The sequence below is a fragment of the Phasianus colchicus genome, chromosome 26 (assembly GCF_987193195.1).
Source record: "Phasianus colchicus chromosome 26, bPhaCol1.hap1.1, whole genome shotgun sequence".
In the NCBI taxonomy this organism is placed as follows: domain Eukaryota; kingdom Metazoa; phylum Chordata; class Aves; order Galliformes; family Phasianidae; genus Phasianus; species Phasianus colchicus.
The window spans coordinates 1,647,058-1,669,296 of NC_143461.1; the positions used below are offsets into that span (position 1 = coordinate 1,647,058).

Here is a 22,239-nt window from a genome sequence, read left to right on the forward strand (position 1 = left end):
TGTGTCTCAGGGGCTGCACAGGAACCATCAGTCCGTGGGTCCCAGGAGGTCAGAGCAGAGCTGCAGCACCCTGAGCCTGGGGGCTTGGGGTGGATGGAGACAAATGAGCCCCTTTTCGTTGTAATTTCTCCCCCTGCTCTTTTGAGGACACTCATCTGTTCGCTTGAGATCTGGAGAAATGATGGGAACTGGCTGAGACTTCTAGAGCACCACTGCTCCTGTGCAGTCTTGGCATTTGAGCTGGGTATCAGGATCCCAGATTCACAGAATCACTGAATCATTAAGGTTGGAAAAGACCTCCAAGATCACCAAGTCCAACCACCAACCCGTACCCACTGTGCCCATTCATACGGTCATAGAATCACAGAATCATGAAGGCTGGAAAAGACCTCTGAGATCCCCAAGTCAAACCCCAACCCAGCCCCACTATGCCCACAGACCACGTCCCTCAGTGCCACATCTCCACACTTCTTGACCATATCCAGGGATGGTGACTCCACCAGTTTCGTGTTCCAGTGCGTTTTTTCTTCCCAAAACTCAACCCCTAGCACAAGTGCCAGCTTATTTCTCACCCCTCACACTGCCCTCTCTCCTTTGCAGGTCCCTCGCTCTCGGCCAGCAGTACAGCTCCCTGGGGTCTCAGCCCATCCTCTGCGGCTCCATCCCCGGCCTCGTCCCCAAACAGCTCCGCTTCTGCCGCAACTACATCGAGATCATGCCCAGCGTGGCCGAGGGGGTGAAGCTGGGCATCCAGGAGTGCCAGCACCAGTTCCGAGGGCGTCGCTGGAACTGCACCACCATCGATGACAGCCTGGCCATCTTCGGGCCCGTCCTGGACAAAGGTAAAGAGCAAAGTCAGGGGCTTGGGAGGCAGGCAGAGCCCTGGCGTCTCATCTCCACTTGGTTTTCCAAACACCTCCTCTTCATTCCTGCTCCTCTTCATCTTTTCCTACTGAATGCCCTGATGGATCTTTCTAGATCCATCAACCAGGTATTCTGGAAGCTTGCACAAAAAGGATGGAAATCCCAACACCCTGGGCATTACACTGTGAAAAGTGAGATGTGGGGTGTACCTGAAACACTAGCCTGCAGCCAGATGTGGTCTGAGATGAGACTGCTGGAGGACTTTGGTGTCAGGTTCCACATCTCGCGTGATATCCAGTTAGGAAACCAAGACCTCAGATTAAATAGCACTCCCATAAAACAGAAACATACCGTAGGTAAAACTTCCGTTATATCCCATCATACCCCATCCTATCCCACCCCAACACACCCCAACTCATCCTATTCCATCCCATCCCTTTCCATCCCATCCCAACACAGCCCATCTCCTCCTCACCCATCCCATCCCATCCCATTTCATCTCATCTCATCCTATTCCATCCCATCTCATCCCATCCCTTTCAATCCCATCCCATCGCATCCCACCTCTTCCCATTCCAGCCCATCCTGTCCCACTTCAGTGCTAATAGTGACCATAAGATTCAATTCCTTTGTGCTCTGTCAGGATAATTTTGAGGTAACTGCTGTATTTGCAATCAAATAATTTGTCACAAAGCCTTTTTACACTGTAACTTGTTGCCTAATAAATACATGTCCTAAACGTCAACACTTACAAGATCAGAAGGTTTTAACTTTCCTTAAAACTATTGTAAAAACTTTTAAGCACATTATGAAAGAACTATTACAGCACTCAGGCACTGAAAAAATCTCTCACCACCACTTCTGTCATCATTAAAGCACTAAAAATTTGGACGTGAACTATCCTCCCCTTAATGAGTAAACTGAACTTTGAAATTATGAAGAATATTTTAAGATTCTTTCAGCTGTGGGGACTGGAGCAAAGCCCCACATGCAGACGTGCCTCAACATCTCCACACACTCTGAGCTGACAAAGTAAAATATCACCTGTAGCTCTGAAATCATTCTGACAGATGGAGAAAAATCATCGAGCACGTTTGGTGTAGACTTTTCCTGATCAAACTATGACTTATCAATGGAAATGCTCCCATGATGGGCTGCTGAACACCGACCCATGGAGAGCTCTGCCCAGATCAACCTGGTTTCCATCCATGGGCCACGGCCCTACCCAAAATTCCAGCTCGTGAGGGTTTTGCTGTAGCTGGTGAGCCTTTCATTTCCTAAGGCCACTGATCAGCTTTCTACAGGTTTTCTTTTTTGCATGTCTTCTTTTCCTACAAAAAAAAAAAAAGAAAGAAAAAAGGAAAAAAAAAAAGAAAAAAGAAAAAGAAAAACCAACACAACACAACCCCAGAATCTGGGTTAAGATCATGTTTTTACAAGCAAATCCTCAGACGTGATTTATACTGCAGGTGTTCAGTCTGGGGCAGCTTTAGGACAAGGAGGAAGGAAAAACCTGCTTTCCCCTCTCCTCCCTCCCTTTTCTTCTTAAAACAAGGTCAGCTTTTATGAAAAGATGATGTCTCTTCCAGCCAAGTCCTATAGCAAAGCCAAGGCTGAGCCAGCAGGAGGCTCAGGGAGAGCTTACTGCTCCCTACAACAACCTCAGTGAGGTCATAGTGAGATGGGGTACGTCTCTTCTTCCAAATAGCAAGCAATTGGACAAGAAGAAATGGCCTCAAGTTGAGCCAGGGGAGTTTGAGGTTGGACAGAGTCCCCAGCCGTGGGGGTATTTAAGAGATGTGTAGGGACGTGCTTTAGAGGTTAACGGTTGGACTCGACGGCCTTGGAGGTCTTGTCCAACCCTTGTAGTTCCATGAATGGTCGTGGTGGTGATGGGTTGGGATTCAACTTGGTGATCTTAGAGGTCTTTTCCAACCCTAATGATTCTGTGAGTGGTCACGGCGGGGATGGGTTGAGGCTGGACTCAACGACCTTGGAAGTCTTGTCCAAACTTAATGATTCTGTGATTTAGACCCGGCACTGCTCAGTGAACGGTCAGACCTGATGACCTTGGAGGCCCCATCCAGCCTTAATGACCCTACAATTCCATGCCATGAGCAGCAGGGGTTGGTGCTTCTCCCTCATCCTTCAGGGCAGTGCTTGCTCTCCCTCCCCAGGTGTCACCAAGGTGCTCCTCAGCCCCTGGGCAGCTCCAGCCCATTCTTGGTGGCACCGACCCCGCTGCTCACTGTGGCAGAGCCAGGTGCAGGAAAGGCAGCTGGGCCTGGGCTGCCATTGGGGTCCTTGTGCTTGGCTAAGCCCCTGACATGAGCAGTGAAAAGGCAGACCGCACCAAGATAACCCATGGCTTTTCTCAGCCATGACACTCGCAGTCATTTGCATCTAAACAGGGGTGTGTGGGATCAGGGGCTGTCTTGATATAAACTCAACAGCTTAAAGGGAGGGGGAGGGAAAAGAGAGAGGGAGAGAGAAAAATAAGCTTATACCGATGAGAAAGAGCTAAGCTTCCTCCCCTACTGTGAGGCAGGGCGAGCGATACCATCCCAGCACTGCGGTCGTTTCAAATTGCTGCACCATTCACACGCCCTTTAGCCATTCTGATCCGGTGGCGGGGGGCTGGGGAGAGCCATCAATAGGGATTTCCCAGCCCGGCTGGCGGGATTGGAGGGTGACGGCAGGACAGGGGAACATTGCCTCGTTGCTACGAGGTGCTCCTGGGGAATGCCAGTGCTCTGTGCCGTGGGTACGCTGGCCGGCGGAAACATTCAGCATTATGCTGGTAATACAGTGTGACACCGCGGGAACAATGGCAAATTGAGTGTCCCAGCAGGTAACGGGCCCGGCTGGGAGACAGTCGCAGTGGTGCACTGTCAAGATCGCTCTAATCCTCCCTCGCCAGCCCCTCCCCTGGTTCTGGGAACTCTGCTCCCTCATTTCATCTCTGGGAAACTCTCCCGGCTCCTCGCCCGGACCCAAGGGGAGAATTTCCAGGCGATGCTGTTGTGTTGGCAGCTCATTCCCTGCCCGAACAAGGGGCTGCCATGGGCCGGGGTCGGGCGTGAGCCAGGGTGGGTGCCGAGGGGCCCATGTGCAGGAACCCCAGCGCCAGCACGACGCTCCTTAGGGCGAGCCCTACAGAACGCGCCCTTCATCCCATGCCCGCTGCTCTTCAACCCCGTGATGGAACACGATGGCATGTCGGCAAGGAGAGGGGCTCGTGTCCTCCCCCTCCGTCCTGGTTTGGGGCCAGGACGGCTCACCAGCCCATCTAATTTGATCTGCTGTAGACCACGGCCCACCCAAATAGCTTTTGTCGGGCTGAAAAACTGGGGTTGGAGCAGTGATTTTCAACCTGTGGCCACACAGCCCCCACTGGTCTCTCCCTCAGTAGATGGAGGCAGGGTCTCTGCTGGGATATTGGAGCCAGTGAGGGTGAGGAGAGAAGAGTTTGAATTAAAGAAAGTGAACAACACAGCACTGCTCCTAGCCATAGGGTTTGGGTTGAGCCAGGAGTTGGACTCTGATCTTTGTGGGTCCCTTCCAGTTTGGGATATTCTACCATCCCATGGTTCAGTGATCCAGGGCAGCCCAATTTCACCTTCAGCTCTTCCAGCACCCAGGGAGACAGGCCCTTCCACCCATCCAGAGAGAGCACTTTGGGACAACCCTGGCACCAACGTGAGGTGACATTAAATTCAAGGGCCTCATGATAGGGAAGCCACCATTTATTTCCTAGCTCAAGAGTATACAAGGCCATCCCCTTTTCCATCCTAAAGCTATGTCATGGTCTTCAATGACAGCTGGTGGCCCCTCCCAGTTCTCTGCATTCATTCTCCATACTGACCCCTACCCACGTTGCACAAGGGATGCAGGGAAATCAGTCCTGCATTTCATTCTCCATGGCCAAGTCTTGATGGACTGAAGAGCTCAGGATTTTTTTCTTTGCAAAAAAAAATGCTCAAAAAAAATTTCAACCGAGAGCAGCCAAAGAGAAGTTCAACAGAGCTGTATTCCAAAATAGCATTGGGTTTTGGTGCTTCTAACATCTCCTGAGATTCGTCTGGTAGTAGTAGGACAAGAAAATCTATCTTGATGGTTTCATGCCAGATGCTGATTTGAGTGTGCTAAGGAGCCACCCATTATGGCACTTTGGCTGCTGCCATTCAAAGTATCCATCATTTCTGGGTCACAAAATTGACTAGAGAAGGGGAGGTCCTGAAGGCCATGGCCATGGGTGGAAGAGGTGAAGGACAGAGATGCTCCAGCTCAGCAAACCCATTGCACCTTCATCTTTTTGTAGGTCCACACACTCTCATCCCTCGCTCCAGTCCAACCAGCCCTACTGGGCAACTTATTTATCCCCATCTTCAGCATTCAGTGCTGTCAGGAATTTCTCCGTGGAGCCTATCAAAATCCACTCACTGCAACTGAGCACCTGGGGCATGCCAACAGCCACAGACTAGAGCTTTGTCTGCTTTATCACACTGAAGTTTCACCTGCTTTGATTCCCTACAGGATTATTTACTAATTAAAGAGCAACTGCAAGGTTAATTTGATGGCTAACAGCACCCATTGCTGTGAAGTAACTTGGTTTAGTTTAGACACACCCAACTGTAATTAATAGCTCCTAGGCTTTGCTCTGCCATGCTCTACCCTGTGTCATCTGAAGCCTTTCCCCATTTCTTATGCATAGCACTTACTTACTTGTAGGTGTCTCTGTTCACTGCAGGGGAGTTGGACTAGAGGACCTTCAAGGGTCCCCCCGGCTCCAATGATTCTACAGTTCTACAATTCTATGATCCTACTTGGGTTGATGGTTGGAGAGGATGATGTCTTTCCAATCTTAATGATTCTACCGTTCTATAATTCATCTCTCCTTGGGTGGAATCCCTGTGTCCTCTTTGGGTTTCCAGACCAGAAATTATGGAATGTAGCTACAGAATCCTCGACTGATTTGAATTGGAAGAGGCCTTCAAGATTGTCTACTTTCAGCACTGCCATGAGCAGGGACACCTCCCCCTAGGTCAAGTTCTGTGTTGGTTGCTCTTTCCTTAAGCTACACTTTTACCCAGGTGTTTCGAAGGGCAGTTCAGAGAAAAAGAAGTAAAATAACACTTCGTGTCTTACTGAGATTTTGAAGGAGGTTGGGAAGGAACAAAGCACTACTTGGCACGTAACCACATGGGTTCTGCTCCTTCCCAGCCACACGAGAGTCTGCGTTTGTCCACGCCATCGCGTCAGCCGGCGTTGCCTTTGCTGTGACCCGCTCCTGCGCCGAGGGCACCTCCACCATCTGCGGCTGCGACTCCCACCACAAAGGGCCTCCAGGAGAGGGCTGGAAATGGGGTGGATGCAGCGAGGATGCTGACTTCGGGGTGTTGGTGTCACGGGAATTTGCAGATGCTCGAGAGAATCGTCCGGATGCGCGCTCAGCCATGAACAGGCACAACAACGAGGCTGGGAGGACGGTGAGTGCTCCACAGGCACCAAGCTGCATGGGCAGCCCATGAACCAGCTTCATTGAGGCCCTGATGCACAGAACCTGGTCTGTGGGAGCTCCAGAGGTCCCTTCCAACCCTTAAAATTCTGTGGATAGATACACAGGTGATTAGAGCAGCTCTCCATCACAGATATCCAGTGAAATGTACCCCAACAGAGGTGTTTATGCCTCCCACCAAAGCTCCCACTCACAACCGTAATCAGGATCAGGATGTATTAGGAAATATTTCTTCTCATTGGCACAGCTGCACAGGGAGGTGTGGAGTCACTGCCCCTGAAGGTGCTCAAGAGATGTGGGGATGTGGCACTGAGGGAGGTGGGCAGTGGGCACAGTGGGGGTGGGCAGGGTTGGGTTTGTGGATCTTGGAGATCTTTTCCAGCCTTAATGATTCCATGCACTAGGCTACGCTTTCCAGACAAAGCTCAGCTCAGATGTCTGAATCCAGTTGAAAAAGACTTGGGATCATAGAACCATTAAGGTTGTGGAAAGGGCCACTAAGACTGCCTAGTCTAACTGCCTACCACCAACGCTGCCCACTGAGCCGTATCTGTTAGGCACCCATCTTCACAGCTCTTTAACACTTCCAGGGACGATGACTCCACCACCTCTTGGGCAGCCTGCGTCAATGCATCACCACTCTTTTGGAGAGTTTTCTCCTAAAATTGAGCAGGAACCTCCCCTGGCACAATTTGAGGCCATTCCCCCTCGTCCTTTTGCTGTTACCTGGAGCAGAGGCCAACCTCACCCCGCCACAGCTTCCCTTCAGGCAGCTGTAGAGGGCAATGAGCTCCTCCATGTAATTATGAATGAAAACATCAACTAACCAATAGATGCAGCTATTCACAGAGCAGTACTACTTCATACATGCAAAGACTGAGCAATCTAGCCCTATCTAACGACTATTTCACTCCAGCATTAAAGTAAGGAAAGCCATTAAAAAAAGCCATCATTTCTTAACCCATTTTGTGTCAGCTGAGACTCTAGGGTGGGACACGAATAGCTGCCTTCCTAGATAAACTAATGATACCTTTCAGGGGAGGCTGGGGAAAAAGAAGGTAATTGCTATATTTTAGGCTTGGACAACCAGTTAGTCTCAAATATTCTGTGTAATCTGTACCAATAAAGAGGAGGAGAAACACTTTCTGCCCTTAAGGTTTATCTGGCACGTCGTGGTGTCAAGTGCCCACTGTAGGATCCCAGTTAACCTTTTAAAATAAAGAGAACCCAAGGCGCACAATCCCCCATTGACTGGTTTTTCTCTCCTGGGCAGACCATTCTGGACCACATGCACCTGAAGTGCAAATGCCACGGGCTGTCGGGAAGCTGCGAAGTCAAGACTTGCTGGTGGGCACAGCCCGACTTTCGGGCGATCGGCGATTACCTGAAGGATAAATACGACAGCGCCTCCGAGATGGTGGTGGAGAAGCACAGGGAATCCCGGGGTTGGGTAGAGACTCTTCGGGCTAAGTATGCTCTTTTCAAGCCACCAACAGAGCGGGATTTGGTTTACTATGAGAACTCCCCGAATTTTTGTGAGCCCAACCCAGAGACGGGCTCCTTCGGGACGAGGGACAGAACATGCAACGTCACCTCCCATGGGATCGATGGCTGCGACCTGCTGTGCTGCGGCCGGGGCCACAACACCAGGACTGAAAAGAGGAAGGAGAAGTGCCACTGCATCTTCCACTGGTGCTGCTACGTGAGCTGCCAGGAGTGCATACGTGTCTACGACGTCCATACCTGCAAGTAAATGCTGTAGGTCTCCAGCTGCTGGGAGGCTGATCCAGAGCAGGGCACGGGGCTCCCAGCCCCAGCACGGTGGCCTCACACTTCAGAGGATGGCATAAAGAAATCCGAGTGCTCTTGGCCCCACCAGCGCTCCTTGGCCACATCCCTCCAAGCTCGGGGCCGCGTTAACGTGGTGTATTGACCCTTCCTGGCGGCTCCTCCACAGCAAGGACAACACAACAGATTCCAGTGCCAATTATCACGTGCCAGTGGTTTGACAGAAGTTGCAAAAAAACGTCTAAAACGTCGAAGCTGCATTTTCTACTCATTCATTTCTTTGCCCGTGGGAAAGAGAAGCACGTTCTCCTGAAAGAGCAATAAAATGGGTGAAAGACCCCTCGTACAGGGAGCACAATACTCAAACCCATGTCTGGAGTGAACCAGACCAAAATTCACAGCCCCTCTTCTGCAGAGCACAGCAAGCAGCTACCGGATTTGAAAGCATTTGTTTTGTAAAACAAAGACCACAGGAGAGCTCTACGAAACCTCCACGTCTCAGCAATCAGCCATCTGATCTGCATCCTATTTAACGTATATATTAAAACTCTGTGTCTGGAAAGAGTCCAAGTACCTGACTTTCAACAAAATTCCTTTTGTTCTTTTTTTTTTTTTTTTTTTTGTCGTTTCATTGTTCTTTTTGTTTTTAATCAAGAAAAGGTATTTAATATTAAATAGAACATTTATTGCCTTGTAATTATTTTACCGTAGTCAGGTATTCTAGCACTGAATGGAAGATCTTTTTCCATCAATCTGCTGTATCCAAAGTTTTGTATAAAGTTGTAGAAGTTGATTGTTTTTTTATTTTATATTCAGAAAATTTCTCTTTTTATAAGCATTATTTATTATACAATGTATATACTTGAGTTAACTAAGATTATATATTATATAAATATATATATTTGGAGAAAAATATATTTCAACTTGCATTTTTTTGTGGTACGTCATTAAAAAGAAGGTAAAAAAAAAAAAACAAAAAAAAAAACTTGCAATTCCCAGAGTGTGTCATTTGCCTCAAAATCCTTTAAGTTCTGCTGAATGATATCTATGGGAATGGTGGCTCTTCTCCATTATGCTCAGTGACAGTCACACAAAAGTAAGACAGTGATGGTAAAAAGCAGCCCATACATGAGGTTATCAACAAAAATCTCAGCAGTCAGCCATAGAGTGCCACCTCACAGTGTGCATACACCACGAGATTAATCTGGATCCCACACATCTTTTTACTCCCAGAAAAGCTACCCCAGGAAAGCTACTTTCTAACAGGATAAGGAAAGGGATGAAGAATCTGGCCAATACAGCTCAATGCAATCCAGTTTTCACTACAAAACCACCCCTGCCCAGGCACAGCAAGTCATTCTCTTTCGCCACCTGCAGGAAACTCCTTGAATGGAGGCTCACGGAAGAGGTTGAACCCATCATTTTGCTCAGGTTTTCCAACTTGGACTTCTTGAGGAGTGATGCAGCACCCATTCACACACACACACACACAACTGAGGCTTCCCAGGCAGTGCCATAAAGCTGGAATGGACTGGGTGGGCTACAATGGCCTTCCTGGCCAGCTCTAGCACTACCTGTGGTCTACCTGTGGTCAAGCTATCCAGATTTTGGGATCTATTTGTCCCATTCATGTTCAGTACAAACTGTCTAGCATCTCTCTGGCTACCAGCAGCCTGGGAATCACTTTCCTATCTTAGAATCTTAGAACATTAAGGTGGGAAAAGGCCACTAAGACCAAGTTCAACCACTGAACTGTTACCACCATGCCCACTAACCCATGTCCCTAAATAGACTGACCCCATCTTGCTACAGCCTTTCTCCTTTACGCAAGGGAGATAAGCAACTCACCTTCAAGCACTCTAGACAGACAGCTCTGTTTGACTAACATCAAAGACACAGATGTCTCCCAGTTGTGCTTTTTTATTGAATCCATTAATGTGCAATTGAACAAGATATTTATTCATCAATATAGCTCTGGACATAGACACAATAAGGTTTACATCATTTACTCTGAAATAAGTTAACGAGTGTTGCTGTCACAAGGACTGGCAGAGGAAAGAATGGAACAAACAAAGTCACAAGATCATACACAAAATGAGAGGGAATAATAACCACTGGGACTCGCAATGTCATCACAATACAACAGCACTGCCAAAGGAAAAGAAACCAGAGTGCAGTGACTAAAACACTCTGATTGCCCTAAGTACGCAATAAGGACTGCAGTACCTTCACCTTTGGGCCTGAAAATATGCAAAGCACCCTCCTTCCCTGGGAACACCTCACTGGATACAAGCTGCTAGCCCTTAACAGCATGTCCTGTCAAGTCAAGGAAGCTACACTGACTAACACCTCATAAATGGCTTTGATTCCATGCCCCACCAAATTGAGGTATGTTCCATGAACCTTATTAAACATGTGGAGCCAAGGAACCAGAGGGGAGTATCCTCCTGCAGTCATCATAACAGCACCTCATTGATGCAAAGTGACTATTGGGGAAAGACCACATAGCAAAGTTCAATACATTCCTTAGTTTGAGTGCAAAAACATGGCAGTGCACACCTCGTGCATCCACAGAGCTTGGCTTCATCTCCAAGGAGGAATTTCATCCTTTGGTAATGTGGCAGAAAAATAGGATGTAGTGAGGCCAACTAATGCCAAAACCGTCATATACAGCGTACTAATGCAGAGCTTTCAGGCTGGAATCAGCACCACTAAGCCTGTTTTTGAATTAAGAACAAGTTTCAAATACTGGATTCCGAAGTTTTTTCCTCTGTTCTGATCAACAAACTTCCCTGCCTTCTTCCAGTCCTTATTATCATTAGCCAGAAAATACCTGGGCATAAAAGAAAATGGGTATCTGCATTTTGGAAATCCTGGAGTTTCATTGCTGTGGTCACTGACTCTGGGTTAGCAGCCCTGCTCAGTGTTCAGTGAGGCATAGGATGACATAACCGAACAAGAAAGCATTCATCAAATCAGAACACAGAGGAGTACTTTAATAAGCCTTCACCACAGGATTTACTAGAAGTCACATTTTCTTTCCTACTGTAGTAACTGGATGCTGGACATAAGTGAGCATTAGCTTCAAAACTTACAGAACATTTCCCCCATGCTAAAATCAAATAAGAATGCAGCCTCGCCTGCACAGAGACAGAAGCACAGTGTTCTAGAAGACACTTCCACATGATATCTGTATATTAAAGACAAAGAATAAAGATACTGTATTGCACTAAACATGCAAATTCCACATTGGGTTCTTGGAAAAAGGGGAGCATTTCACTTTGTCCAGTGTGTTGAACACAGAAGAGTAAGGATCCCAGTGTGTATTCTCCAGGTTGGTCACTTTTCCAGCTGCTGATCTTGCACTTGGTCCACCTTCAGTCTAGGGAACTCTTGGAAAAGAAACCAAATCCATTAAAAAGCATGCATAGGTATGAAAGCATCAAGCACACACAGGGACCCACACAAAGGCAGGCAGGACAAGCACTGCTGCCCAACGTGCATTAGAAAGTCATCTTCTAGCAGATGCCACTGTGCTCAACTATTCCCTGTGATACCTACAGAGGAAAGGGCAGGGCATCCTTCTCTTAGACAGGGAAAAAAAAAAAGAAATCAACGTTCCACTCTTTACGTAAATAAATGGATTTCAGCTCTAGCAGACTCACTTTTCATTTAACTTCAGCTGTGGTCCAACATCTGAGAACTCAGGCATGCAGGTTCTCAAAGTCTTCAAGAACTTCCCCCACCCATAACCTGCATGGAAAACTCATCTGAAAACCCCTGTGTACAGGAGGGGTCAACAATGACACCAAATACACCCTCATGCAGGTTCCCCTTATGGAAGCAGCAGCCTTATTTCTGACCAGAGAACAGAATTTTAACCAATGCTTTAAAATAAGAGTACTTACGTTCCTTCTTCTCTCAGAAGAGCCAAGAATTTTTTCACCCGATACTCAGGATCCATCTAAACACAAACAAAACAGGTCTTCTTTAGTACATGATGCAGCCTCCCAGGTAGCACAATATGAAAATAATGCCACAAACTGGAAGTTTGGTTCTCTGAGTATCTCTGTTGTTCTGCAAGAAGTCATTTGGTCCAGAAACTCCATGTTCTGATTCTATTTGTACATTTTGTTTGTATCTTCAGCAACCCGTTGTATCTTTAATACATTGCTGACAATACAGTGGTTTCATCCTGAAAGCAGTTAATGGCACTATGAAGTTGACTAGTAACATTCCAATCCTTCTATCCACTTGGTGACAAACAAGCAGGTGGCTCTGCTAGAAGGTAAAACTGGGACTTACCCCAGGGTGAATAAATCCTAAAACAACAGCAGCACTACCAGTGATGCAGGCAGGAAAGAAACAGCTGAGAATTTGTGCTAAGGAAAGCTAAAATTGTGCAACTTCCTATCATGTTAGAACATCTCAGAAGGGTCAATATCTCAATAATAACTGCTGATTTATTATAAAACACTGAAAAAAAGATGATTTGAAGGAACTCAGGATCAATGAGCTATGATGATGAGTTCTTAACATGCAATGGAATACTGGTACTGTTCAGGGTTCTGTAAGAAATGAAAGGCAACATAACTACCTGGAGCAGTGCCTGAAATGTGTAATACACACTGGAGAGAGTTTAAAGGGCCACAAAGATGACTTGAGCATCTGTCATCCAAGGAGAAGCCATGGGAACAAGGAGAAAGAAAGACCCAGCACTGGGATCCTGAAGGTGAATGCTTTCAAAGTGTATAAAAACAAGTAGTGAGGAAGTAAAGAAAAAAAGAGGATCTTCTTAGTGGTGCCTACTGACAGAACAAGATGTCAGAGGCACAAACTGAAATACAGAAAATTACAAGTAAATGTAAGAGAAAGTTTTTTTCTTTTAGGGTGATCCAACAGTGTTAGGTACAGCCCAGAGAGGCTACAGAGCATCGATCCTTGGAGATATTCAAGACCCAAATGGATTTGAGAGAAAGGACAAAATACATCTGATCTTTGACCATGAGTAGCAAAGTGCAACTGAGAGGAATCCCTGATCCTGTCAGGTAAGACCTACAACGTTTTTGTAGATATTGGCTGTAAAGATGTCTACTTCTGAAAGGACTTCAGAGAAGTAACTCAAGAGCAGCACACCAAGACCTCAGACTTGACTTCTCACTTATGATCCAAACTCAGAGATGGATTATCCATGAGAAAACTAAAACAGATGGACAAATGAACGCTAGGAAGCAGACAATGCTAGAAATACTTCAAAATAATAATAATAATAATTTTGCATTCGTATTGGAGCCAGAAGAGCCTGGTTCCCATAGAACACTGATGACACAGAGGATGGTGAGATGTCTGTTATCATCAACATATACAATCTCTGAAGGTCTAAATTCAGTGTTGACCCTGCTTTCATCTTGATAGCTGTATTAGGTGGTATCTTGAAGTCCTTTCCAAGCAGAATGATTCTGGGATTGGAAGATTTTCAGTACTCTACAAATAAAGCCGATCAGAGAACTGCAGTTTTGACAACTGGAGGAACAGCAACTCTCTACTTAGACACCTGCACTCCAAAGAGAAGCCCTGCTGAGGATCAAAGGCAACATCCATACAACCACCACCAATGTTTACACTGCTGGGCATGCCAGTGCCCAACAGTCAAATGCACAAAACAGGAGTGTAGAGCCAAGAAGCCAAAAAAACAACCCATTTACTGAGTGAAGCAAGAATCTTTCACATTTGCAATTAATCCAAGGAACCACGAACACTGGGATGATGCAAGACATGGTTTCTAACCACCAACAGAAAGTGCAAAGCTGGGAGAAAACATCTCAAACAGAACGGTCAAAGGGCCTGGCTCTTTCCAAGACTACTTATCTCGACGACTTGCAGAGGGTATTATCTACCTGCCAAGAGCATTACGTACTTGCAAAGAAGATGGTCCTGTTGCCAGGACCTCAGTGCAACTTCAGGGTAGCACAGAAAAGTCAGATGAACACTCAAAACTCATCACAACCTCAATATGACAACAAAGGAGCTGTGAATCTCTTCTTTAGCAGGAAATGTGCACTAAGGCAATCAGCTGACATTCACGCTTGCCAATGCCAGTATTCCATTTTCTAAATCAAAGGTGCCGGCCCTTCCCAATTCTTTTTGCTTAGAAACAAGAAAGTGGCACTGGTAAAACTGCCCATCATCCATAGTGACACAGCTTCTACAGAGTCTTCTGGGAGGAACAGCAGGTACCTGCAATTTCTTAGCCAAAAGATTAAAGCAAATAGTTTATTCACAAAATGTGGATGAAAAAGGAGAAGGCTGATCTGTTCTGAAAGAAGAGTGCAAAGGAGAAACAGATTCAGGACTCTTGAGTAAAACTTCAGGCAATCTGTGAAAGGAGAAATGCTTCTATCAAATTAGGTGAGAGACTTTCTAAGAGAACAGACCTGAGACCAATTCTGTGACACAGTTCCCACCACCAGGAAGAAATTGGCTGTTTCTCTCTACATAAGGCAGTACCAGCCCCAGGACAAGCCTGGGAGTCCTTAGGAGAAAAAGGAACTTCAGTCCAGAGAAGAGAGAACCCAGCAAGACGTGCATGTCCTTGGATACTCCTGTAAACCTATCATAAAACCTAAACTCTGGGTGTATTACTTAGTATAATATACACAGTATTTTAAGACGACTCTTAAAATAAATTCCCTAGTATGTTAAAATAATCAAAGCTGTTTGTCTGCAATGTAAGTTTTATTTACGCTAAACAGAAGTTACCAAATCAGGAAATAGTGGAGGTTCAAAAAAGGGCTTTCTGGAAAGCTGCCTGGCTCTGTCGGGTTCCTACTGAGAGAAGGAGCAAAAGCTGACAATTAAATCCAAGAGCAACAAGATGGGCAGGGAAAATAAGGACCAGTCCCTTGCAAGAGGAAAAGGTGGCTCACATATCCAGGATGGGGTTGCAGTGTTGGGCCAAGGTGAATCACAGAATCATTTGAGTTGGAAATGGCCCTTAAATGTCATCTGGTCCAACTCCCCTGCAATGAACAGACATGTAATGCTCGATCAGGTGCTCGAGATCCATCCAGATCCACCCTGGATGTGAGGGTAGTACCTGACAGCACTGTGAGGTGGTCCATCTCCTGCAGCCAAGAACACTGCAAAATTAACTGGATTCACATGGCAAATCATGAGTGTATCCATTCATCAAATGCTTCTTTTAACAAGAACTCAACATCATGCCAGGACTCACAGTATAAACAAGATGACCAAAGTATAAGACACTGAACGAGAACAGTTCAACATTAAAGGGCAGGAATAGCAATAAACATAGCTTGAGGGAAATCAGACTGCCAGAAAGTGTGGGTTTACAAGGTTTGTACACGTGGTGACAAAGCAAGCCAAAGCATCAAAGCAATGTGGTGGTTCATGATACTCCATGAAAGGATTCTGATACTGAAAGAAGTTGAGCAAGACTTAAATTGAAAACAAACTAAAATCATTTAAACCCTAAACAGGGTAAGAATAGCTACAAAAAAAACATGTTGGGTTTACTCATCCAGTAAAACAAAACACAGACTGAGGGACTGCAGAGAAGGAAGTTGGGTGCATGGTTTTCTTGCAGAGAATTCATTCACCATGGGATCTAATCACCTGCATTTTGGGAAACATTGTTCATCCCTTGGAATTTTTAAGAATTTCATATTTCTGATTGAAGCTTTTTCTAAAAAGCTCTGTTCTACTTGGTGGAAAATAAAAAGGATCAGAATATCTCATTTGATATAACTCCACTCTCCTGTAAAGCAAATCAAATTAGATACTACAGCAATATTCTTCTCTTTAATGACAGCCTGCATTGCTTTCCTGTATTTATAGCAATTCTGTAGATGGAACCATGCAAACAGTTCTGATATTTTGCAATGGAACATTTAGCTTCCATACGTTATTACATTCAGTTTGGGTGAAGGCTGTAAGTCACATTGCTACCAGCCATCTATGTGCAGTAACACAGGTGGTTCATCAGACATCCATGCTGATGCTCAGAGTTAGGAATGGCACAAACAGGGACACAGCTCTGCTCAGCTTCTCCCAGCCTGACTGGTCACAGACTTGTCTACAGTGATGGTTATCATGTCAAAAAATGCACAATTCCACTTTGCACAATGTACAGCAGCTTGAAGACTCCCTATCACACCATCATAGCTGTGCACCCATGGTGCCATGCCATGGATAAGCCTGGGTGAGCACTTTCACCCATAATTTACAATTTACAAAACCTTCAGTTTTGACAAGAACCAACATTTCAGGTCAGAGCAGCAACAGAAAACATCCTGCATCAGAAGAAGGAACCCATTGTCGAGGTGAACTGAAATGGGCTGCAGCAGAGTCCCCGAAGGCCTGCACCCCTTAAATACATTTAATACATGTGAGCAATGACTTACCGACTTGCCTGTAGGTATGGAATTAAAAGCCAAGGAAGAAGAAGAAAAAGTAATCTAGATAAATGACTTTATTCCCCGAGGTGACATCCAGTCAGAGCATATCCTCAGTGCTGTGCAAGTTTTAACAGAATTGTGAATAGTGAACAGAGGGATACATGACTTATATGCTGCTGAACTACATGCCTCTTAGCTTATGCTCAGCCTCTCCTAGGAAGATCTAAGGACAGTTCACTCAGCTGCACTAAATCCATTTGATGTGAAAGGAGAGCGTGTTGGGAGGGGGGAGGACTCAGAAGGGCGCTGAAATGTCAGTGCAGAGGATTAGGGCTGCACGCTACACCCTCTCATTTTCAGCATGCACATACTGTCGAGCAGCAGCTTGATGGCTGCTTGCAGGCATGGGTGATGGGTGCGGGGGAGGGTTAAGAACTGCATATTTCTGCCCTCTGCAATTATTTTCTTTAAAGTGCTGAAAGTGGAAAATAAAGAGGAGAGCAGCTGAACAGCCTGACAGATTTATCTTCTTCAGGGAAGGAGCACATACACCTGCACAGGCACCTTTTCTTTTCAAAAAAGTAATAAAAATCCTAAGCGATTGCTATCTGCAATCTTAACATGCTGACTGTAAAGAAGAAATTCCATGAAAAGTGAGTTAATCCAATCCCTCCCATTGCCAGACGCTTGTCTCTGAAGTGCAGCTCTAAACAGCCCATGGGCACTGTGGTTTTAAAGATCTCTCCCCAGACCAAGACCTGGCGATTCCTTTGTTCAGAGAATTTCCTCTCACTGAAGCTCTTTTCTCAATTAAATCTATTAAAAGACTCTCAAAGTAGGAGTCTGCAGACAACTGGGAACCTTTGAGACTGCTACATTTACTCCAGTCCTGCCTGGATCAGAAAAATTCTTACTTGTAGTGACATTTCTATCAGCATCAGCAGCTTCTTGATACCGATCCAAACAGACTTCCCTTTGACGTTCTGTGCAATGGTGCTGCGTTCCTTATCTTTAAAGTTACCCAGGAGCTGAAAAAGAAAGAAAGAAATCAGAACACTGCCAGTAGGAACAATGTTATTTAACTCAGGGCAAAGTGAATGAGAAGCTAGAATGCATTTTCTAGCTTAGAAGCACAATTTGTTGCAATATATCCAGACAAGGCAAAACATCCTTCAGTGTTCTCTAGGATTTCCACTACAGCATAGACAGGAAACAATTTAGAGCACGAATTTGTGAAGAATCTATGATTTCTTTGGCACCAAAACCCCTTCATTTGACGTTATTCCAATTAATGAAAGCTTGGCATCCTCCACTTTAGGTACCCCAACTATATTCATTTCCAAGGTATGAAAAGTGGGATCTTTCAATCCACTACACAAACTTCTTTCCTAAATCTGCTGTTCTCTCATTTTTCATTAATTTACATATGAACAAGTAATTCAGAGAAGTTGTAGTTAAGTTGGACAATTTTCCAAAATGCAGATCTACTGCAAAACCATTCATTTCCAGCAAATTTTCAGGTTATTTGTCATCCTTTAATTTTTTTGTCACCTCCAAAGCTTCCATCAGCTGTTCCCCTGTTGCAATGTTGGGTACGTGGATCGTGGTGCTGAAGGCATTCAACATTTCCATTTCCTGCAGGACATCTTTGCGACTGGTGGTTCCAATGATCAGGAGCTTGCGACCCTGTCCACACAACAGAGCAAGTGTCAAGAAAGGAGAAACAAGAGAGGAAGCATCCTGGGAGTGCTTCAGCTAACTACAAATGAGAAACAGAAAATGAACGTGTAAAAACACTAAAAAATAGCAAGATTACACCTCTCAGCAAGTGAAGTTGTCAGCATCAATCATACACATCTAGGATCACGTTCCAGAAGTGCAGCAGCAGGGTTTATAGAGTTAAGGACAAAAGAAAAACATCAACTGCCAACGAAAATCAACTGCTGGACCATCTTACAAATGCCACTGGAACGCTGTTTGAATTTTACTATGCAGATTCAAACACTTGATTGATGTTGGCTGATGGAAAGATGTGTTGGACTCATCAGCTGTGATCTGTCCCTTTTCCAGTTCAGCACACACAAAGCCCATGGGCCAGGAAGATACCCAGCTGGCCAAGTACCCTTCTCACTGTGCTGCCCAAAAGTTCAATCAATGCTTACAGACAAAGAATGTGAAGGGAGTTCTCCAGGGACACCAAAACTCTCATCTGATTGTGAGACACAGACGCTTGATAACAAATGCTATGGAGTGCTCCAGCACTTGCTCTGGAGTTACCACCCAAGGACATACAATGTTTTTGGTAGTAGATAAGAATAGGGAATAACAACCTGCAAAGTAACTCCTTGAATGATGCGACCTGAGCAACTTCCACACAGACAAAGAGCATGCTTGGTTATAATAAAAATGGAATCTATTTTGAGGGCTCATTAGAGCCTGAAAGATCTCACCAGGAAAAGATATAAACACTACAGAAATATAATTAGGTAAGTTTCACCGACTCCAACTTTAGGTGTCCACATGTGACCTCATTATCAGTACTCCCTTCTTTGCTAACGAAGCCCAGATGACACTTACCTCCACCCAAAGCTACCTCTACTCTGAACTCCCACAGCAACCCATTTTCTAGCTCAGCTGTAGAAAACCAAACTGCTGACAGCCACATTTATTCAGATGAATCCCAAACTTGCTGTAAATCAGGTCAGCAGACAATTACTACACACACAAGAATGACTCTGAGGGACTTATGACCACTTAGGAAAGCCAGTGGAATCACTCATTGTGGCCAGTTCTGTGAAAACATTAGCCCAGTGCTAAGCATTACTCAAAATACAAACACTGGGAATGGGAGAAGGGAAAAACAGAAATAATTATTCTACTGCATGAAATTAGAGTGCTTTTATGCTCTTACTTTAAAGACACTTGTCATTTCAAGCACTTATGTCAAATACAGCACTGAGCTGGAGGAGTCAGAGGAAAGCAACGAAGATGCAGAGAAATATGGAATAACTTCCCTAAAAGACTCTTGATAAATGACAGGGCCAAGAAGGGTAACAGAGAGGTCCATAAAATCACAGACAATGCAGAGGAGGAGGTGAGGGTGCAAACTGCTGTTTCTCATAACAAAAAATCACAGAGCCCTGTGTGACATCGAAGGTCAGGCTCTGAGCACCTGACCAAGCTGTAGGTGTCCCTGTTCAATGCAGGATGGCCTTTAGAGGTCCCTTCCAACTTCAACAATTCTATGCTGACCCATCGCTGACTCTGTGTTGACTTTATGTTGACTACATTATCCACACTCAAGACCCTGAACCACTGAATGGTAGAAAACTCATCAGAACAGGCTCCTCTGCAAAATAGCGCTTAAAAGTTTCTAACTGCTCCACACAAAGCATTCTTTTTTCCTTGCTCTCTTCAAAAGCTTTCTTCAATTTGCTACCTCTGAACTTCAACCACTGGAAAAGGTTACTATAAAACAAGTGTAATCTCTGCTGTACCAATTACTAACACAAAAATTGTCGGGAGTCCCCTGTACTTTTCAAGGTTTCAGGCAACTTGCACAGCAAACTGCAAAACCTACAAGTCAGAAACATTTTGCCCCAGGCACCACAGAAGCACAAAGCCATGAAGTCAAACTGAAAAGGCTGACTTCATCCCATTGCCCTGCAATACACCACAAGGTATCACTGGACTTATTCTTGATGTTAAGATGTGCTGCTGAAGTGTCCCTGATTCCAGATATCTTAAGTGTTTTGATCCTTAATTTCTACAATAGCCATTGCAAAGGCTACAGAAGATCAGGACAGAAGTGAACTTCCAAAAATCAGGTGCAACCAGAGTAACACAAAGTAAGAAGGAACTTGGCTTTCCAGCAGCTTGAGATCATTTGATTTCAGACATTATTGGGGCAGTTTTAGGAATAGCTCCTCCATCAACACAGATGAGATGCAGGCAGGCATCTAAGTCTGGCTTCCTCCTGCCCATTTTCAGGTAATGAAAGTGCCCAGTTAGGATCCCAAGGCCCATCGATCAGGAAAGCCTCAGTGAGGGACATAACTTGCCCCGCTGCCTTTTAGAAGTGGGATAACTCCAGACCCTCTCTCTGCTACGCTGAATTTATATGAATAAAGGACATAATTAGACAGCTATGGGATTCCGAGTTCATAAACTGAAGTCATTTTAAGTGATGGCATTTTCAAGCAATATGAGATTGATTCTCCCAACTTCATTTTCGCTTCCTAGCGGGCACCAGATGATTGCTCTGATGACCAAACTAGATCATACAAGAATGTAATAGACTGCTACAAGCAAATGAAGTCTCAACATGTCAGCAGAGTCTCAAATTACCTAATTTCAGTGCATTTCACCAGCCCCAGGCAAGAGGAGTTCAAAACACAAGTGTCAGTGGGTACTAAAGTGCCTCTGTTGGATACCCGTTAGCTGATCACTTCTCTTTGACCCCTTCTTTATTTTTAAGTTTTGAGATATCAACAATTCTTCCCACGTAATGGGAGCAAATGCAGTTCCCCAGGTTTACAGGTGTAAATGTAAGATCTCCATTGACTCACGTTGCTTCCAATCCGCACTGAGTGATGTGGAATCAGGAATGCATATGGGATTATATCAAACAAGGAGATTACTCTCCCCTTTTCTCCGTCAACTTTCATAAATGTGCAAAAATGCAGAGGAGAGGAAAGGGGCTGGGGGCCTCTGGGAGCAGTGGAAGGGCATCCATAGGAATGTTCAAGAGCATCTCACTAAGCCCGACATCTCATAACACTGCACAAATTGTATGTCCAGCTTAGCGCGGGGATGCTGCAATGGTCTTTCACCCTTTGAGCCGATTGTTAGCTTTTCACAGGAACCAGCAGGGAAGCACATGTGAAACCTCTGTGGGGCTGGTGAGCGTCTCCATGCCTTGTGTGACTCTGCATGTCGATGAAGCAGCTTCGGCTTTCGGAGCTGCTGCTGCTTAGTTCTCAGAGAAGTCCTTTTCTCCCGCTCGGCTCCCCGCTGCGACAGTCCTTTTCAGGCTTTCTATCCCCCCCAGCCTCTTCTCCTGCACTCAATTGAAAGAAAGACCCAAGAGAACATGGTTTATTTTCTTCTCTTAGTCCATTTTAGAAAAGCTTTTTAATTGGTTTAAAAAAAAAAGATGCTAAACAAAATGCAGTGTTTTGGGGCTGGTAACAGATACCACTATTTAAGCACTGCTCAGAGGAACTCACAGTCATGAATTTAAAGCACACCCAGAAACGTTTCTCATTTCTGTAAAGCCTAATTGTGTTTACTCCCAAAACTTCTGCAAAAGTACAAGGAGGTTCAAGCATTTGCCCTCTGCACACCACGTTAATACACTCGCAATAGGAAGAGGGGAGGCCAGAAAGCAGCCTTCATCAACCAACTTAACATACACCTCAATGCATAATTAATGAGATATCATCCCAGAAATGCTCCTTACACACATAGCCTACAGTGATTGCAGGAAGCTGACTGCACATTAAGTATACTCTTTGCATGAGATGTGACAACACTGTGTGAATACATAATCTGGGCCACAACACTGGAGAGGCAGAGCTGCACAGCTGGAACACTTCTGCCCACCATCCTCAGCACTTTCTTGTTCCCATTTCTGAGCTTTTCACACCACTT

At 45.3% G+C, this 22,239-nt stretch overlaps 2 protein-coding genes across 4 annotated transcripts in view; one reads left to right on the forward strand and one right to left on the reverse strand.

Annotated features, from left to right (window-relative positions):
* Positions 1–700: 700 nt before the first annotated feature.
* WNT3 (Wnt family member 3) lies at positions 701–8,135 on the forward strand. The gene is made up of 3 exons (XM_031600870.2): positions 701–842; positions 6,088–6,353; positions 7,656–8,135. Exons 1-3 carry the CDS (start codon positions 716–718, stop codon positions 8,133–8,135), a joined length of 873 nt encoding a protein of 290 aa, XP_031456730.2. The 5' UTR covers positions 701–715.
* Positions 8,136–10,160: 2,025 nt separating this feature from the next.
* NSF (N-ethylmaleimide sensitive factor, vesicle fusing ATPase) overlaps positions 10,161–22,239 on the reverse strand; it is a 56,228-nt gene continuing 44,149 nt past the window's right edge. For 2 of the 3 annotated variants that reach the window (XM_031601056.2, XM_090125312.1), the window contains exons 18-21: positions 18,139–18,273; positions 17,502–17,615; positions 12,079–12,134; positions 10,161–11,560 (exon numbers count right to left, since the gene is read on the reverse strand). In XM_031601056.2, the coding sequence (XP_031456916.1) occupies positions 11,548–11,560; positions 12,079–12,134; positions 17,502–17,615; positions 18,139–18,273 (318 nt within the window). In that variant the 3' untranslated portion in view covers positions 10,161–11,547. Of the gene's footprint in view, positions 11,563–12,078; positions 12,135–17,501; positions 17,616–18,138; positions 18,274–22,239 lie in introns of all 3 variants that reach the window. The other variant, XM_090125311.1, reaches the window with a different exon arrangement.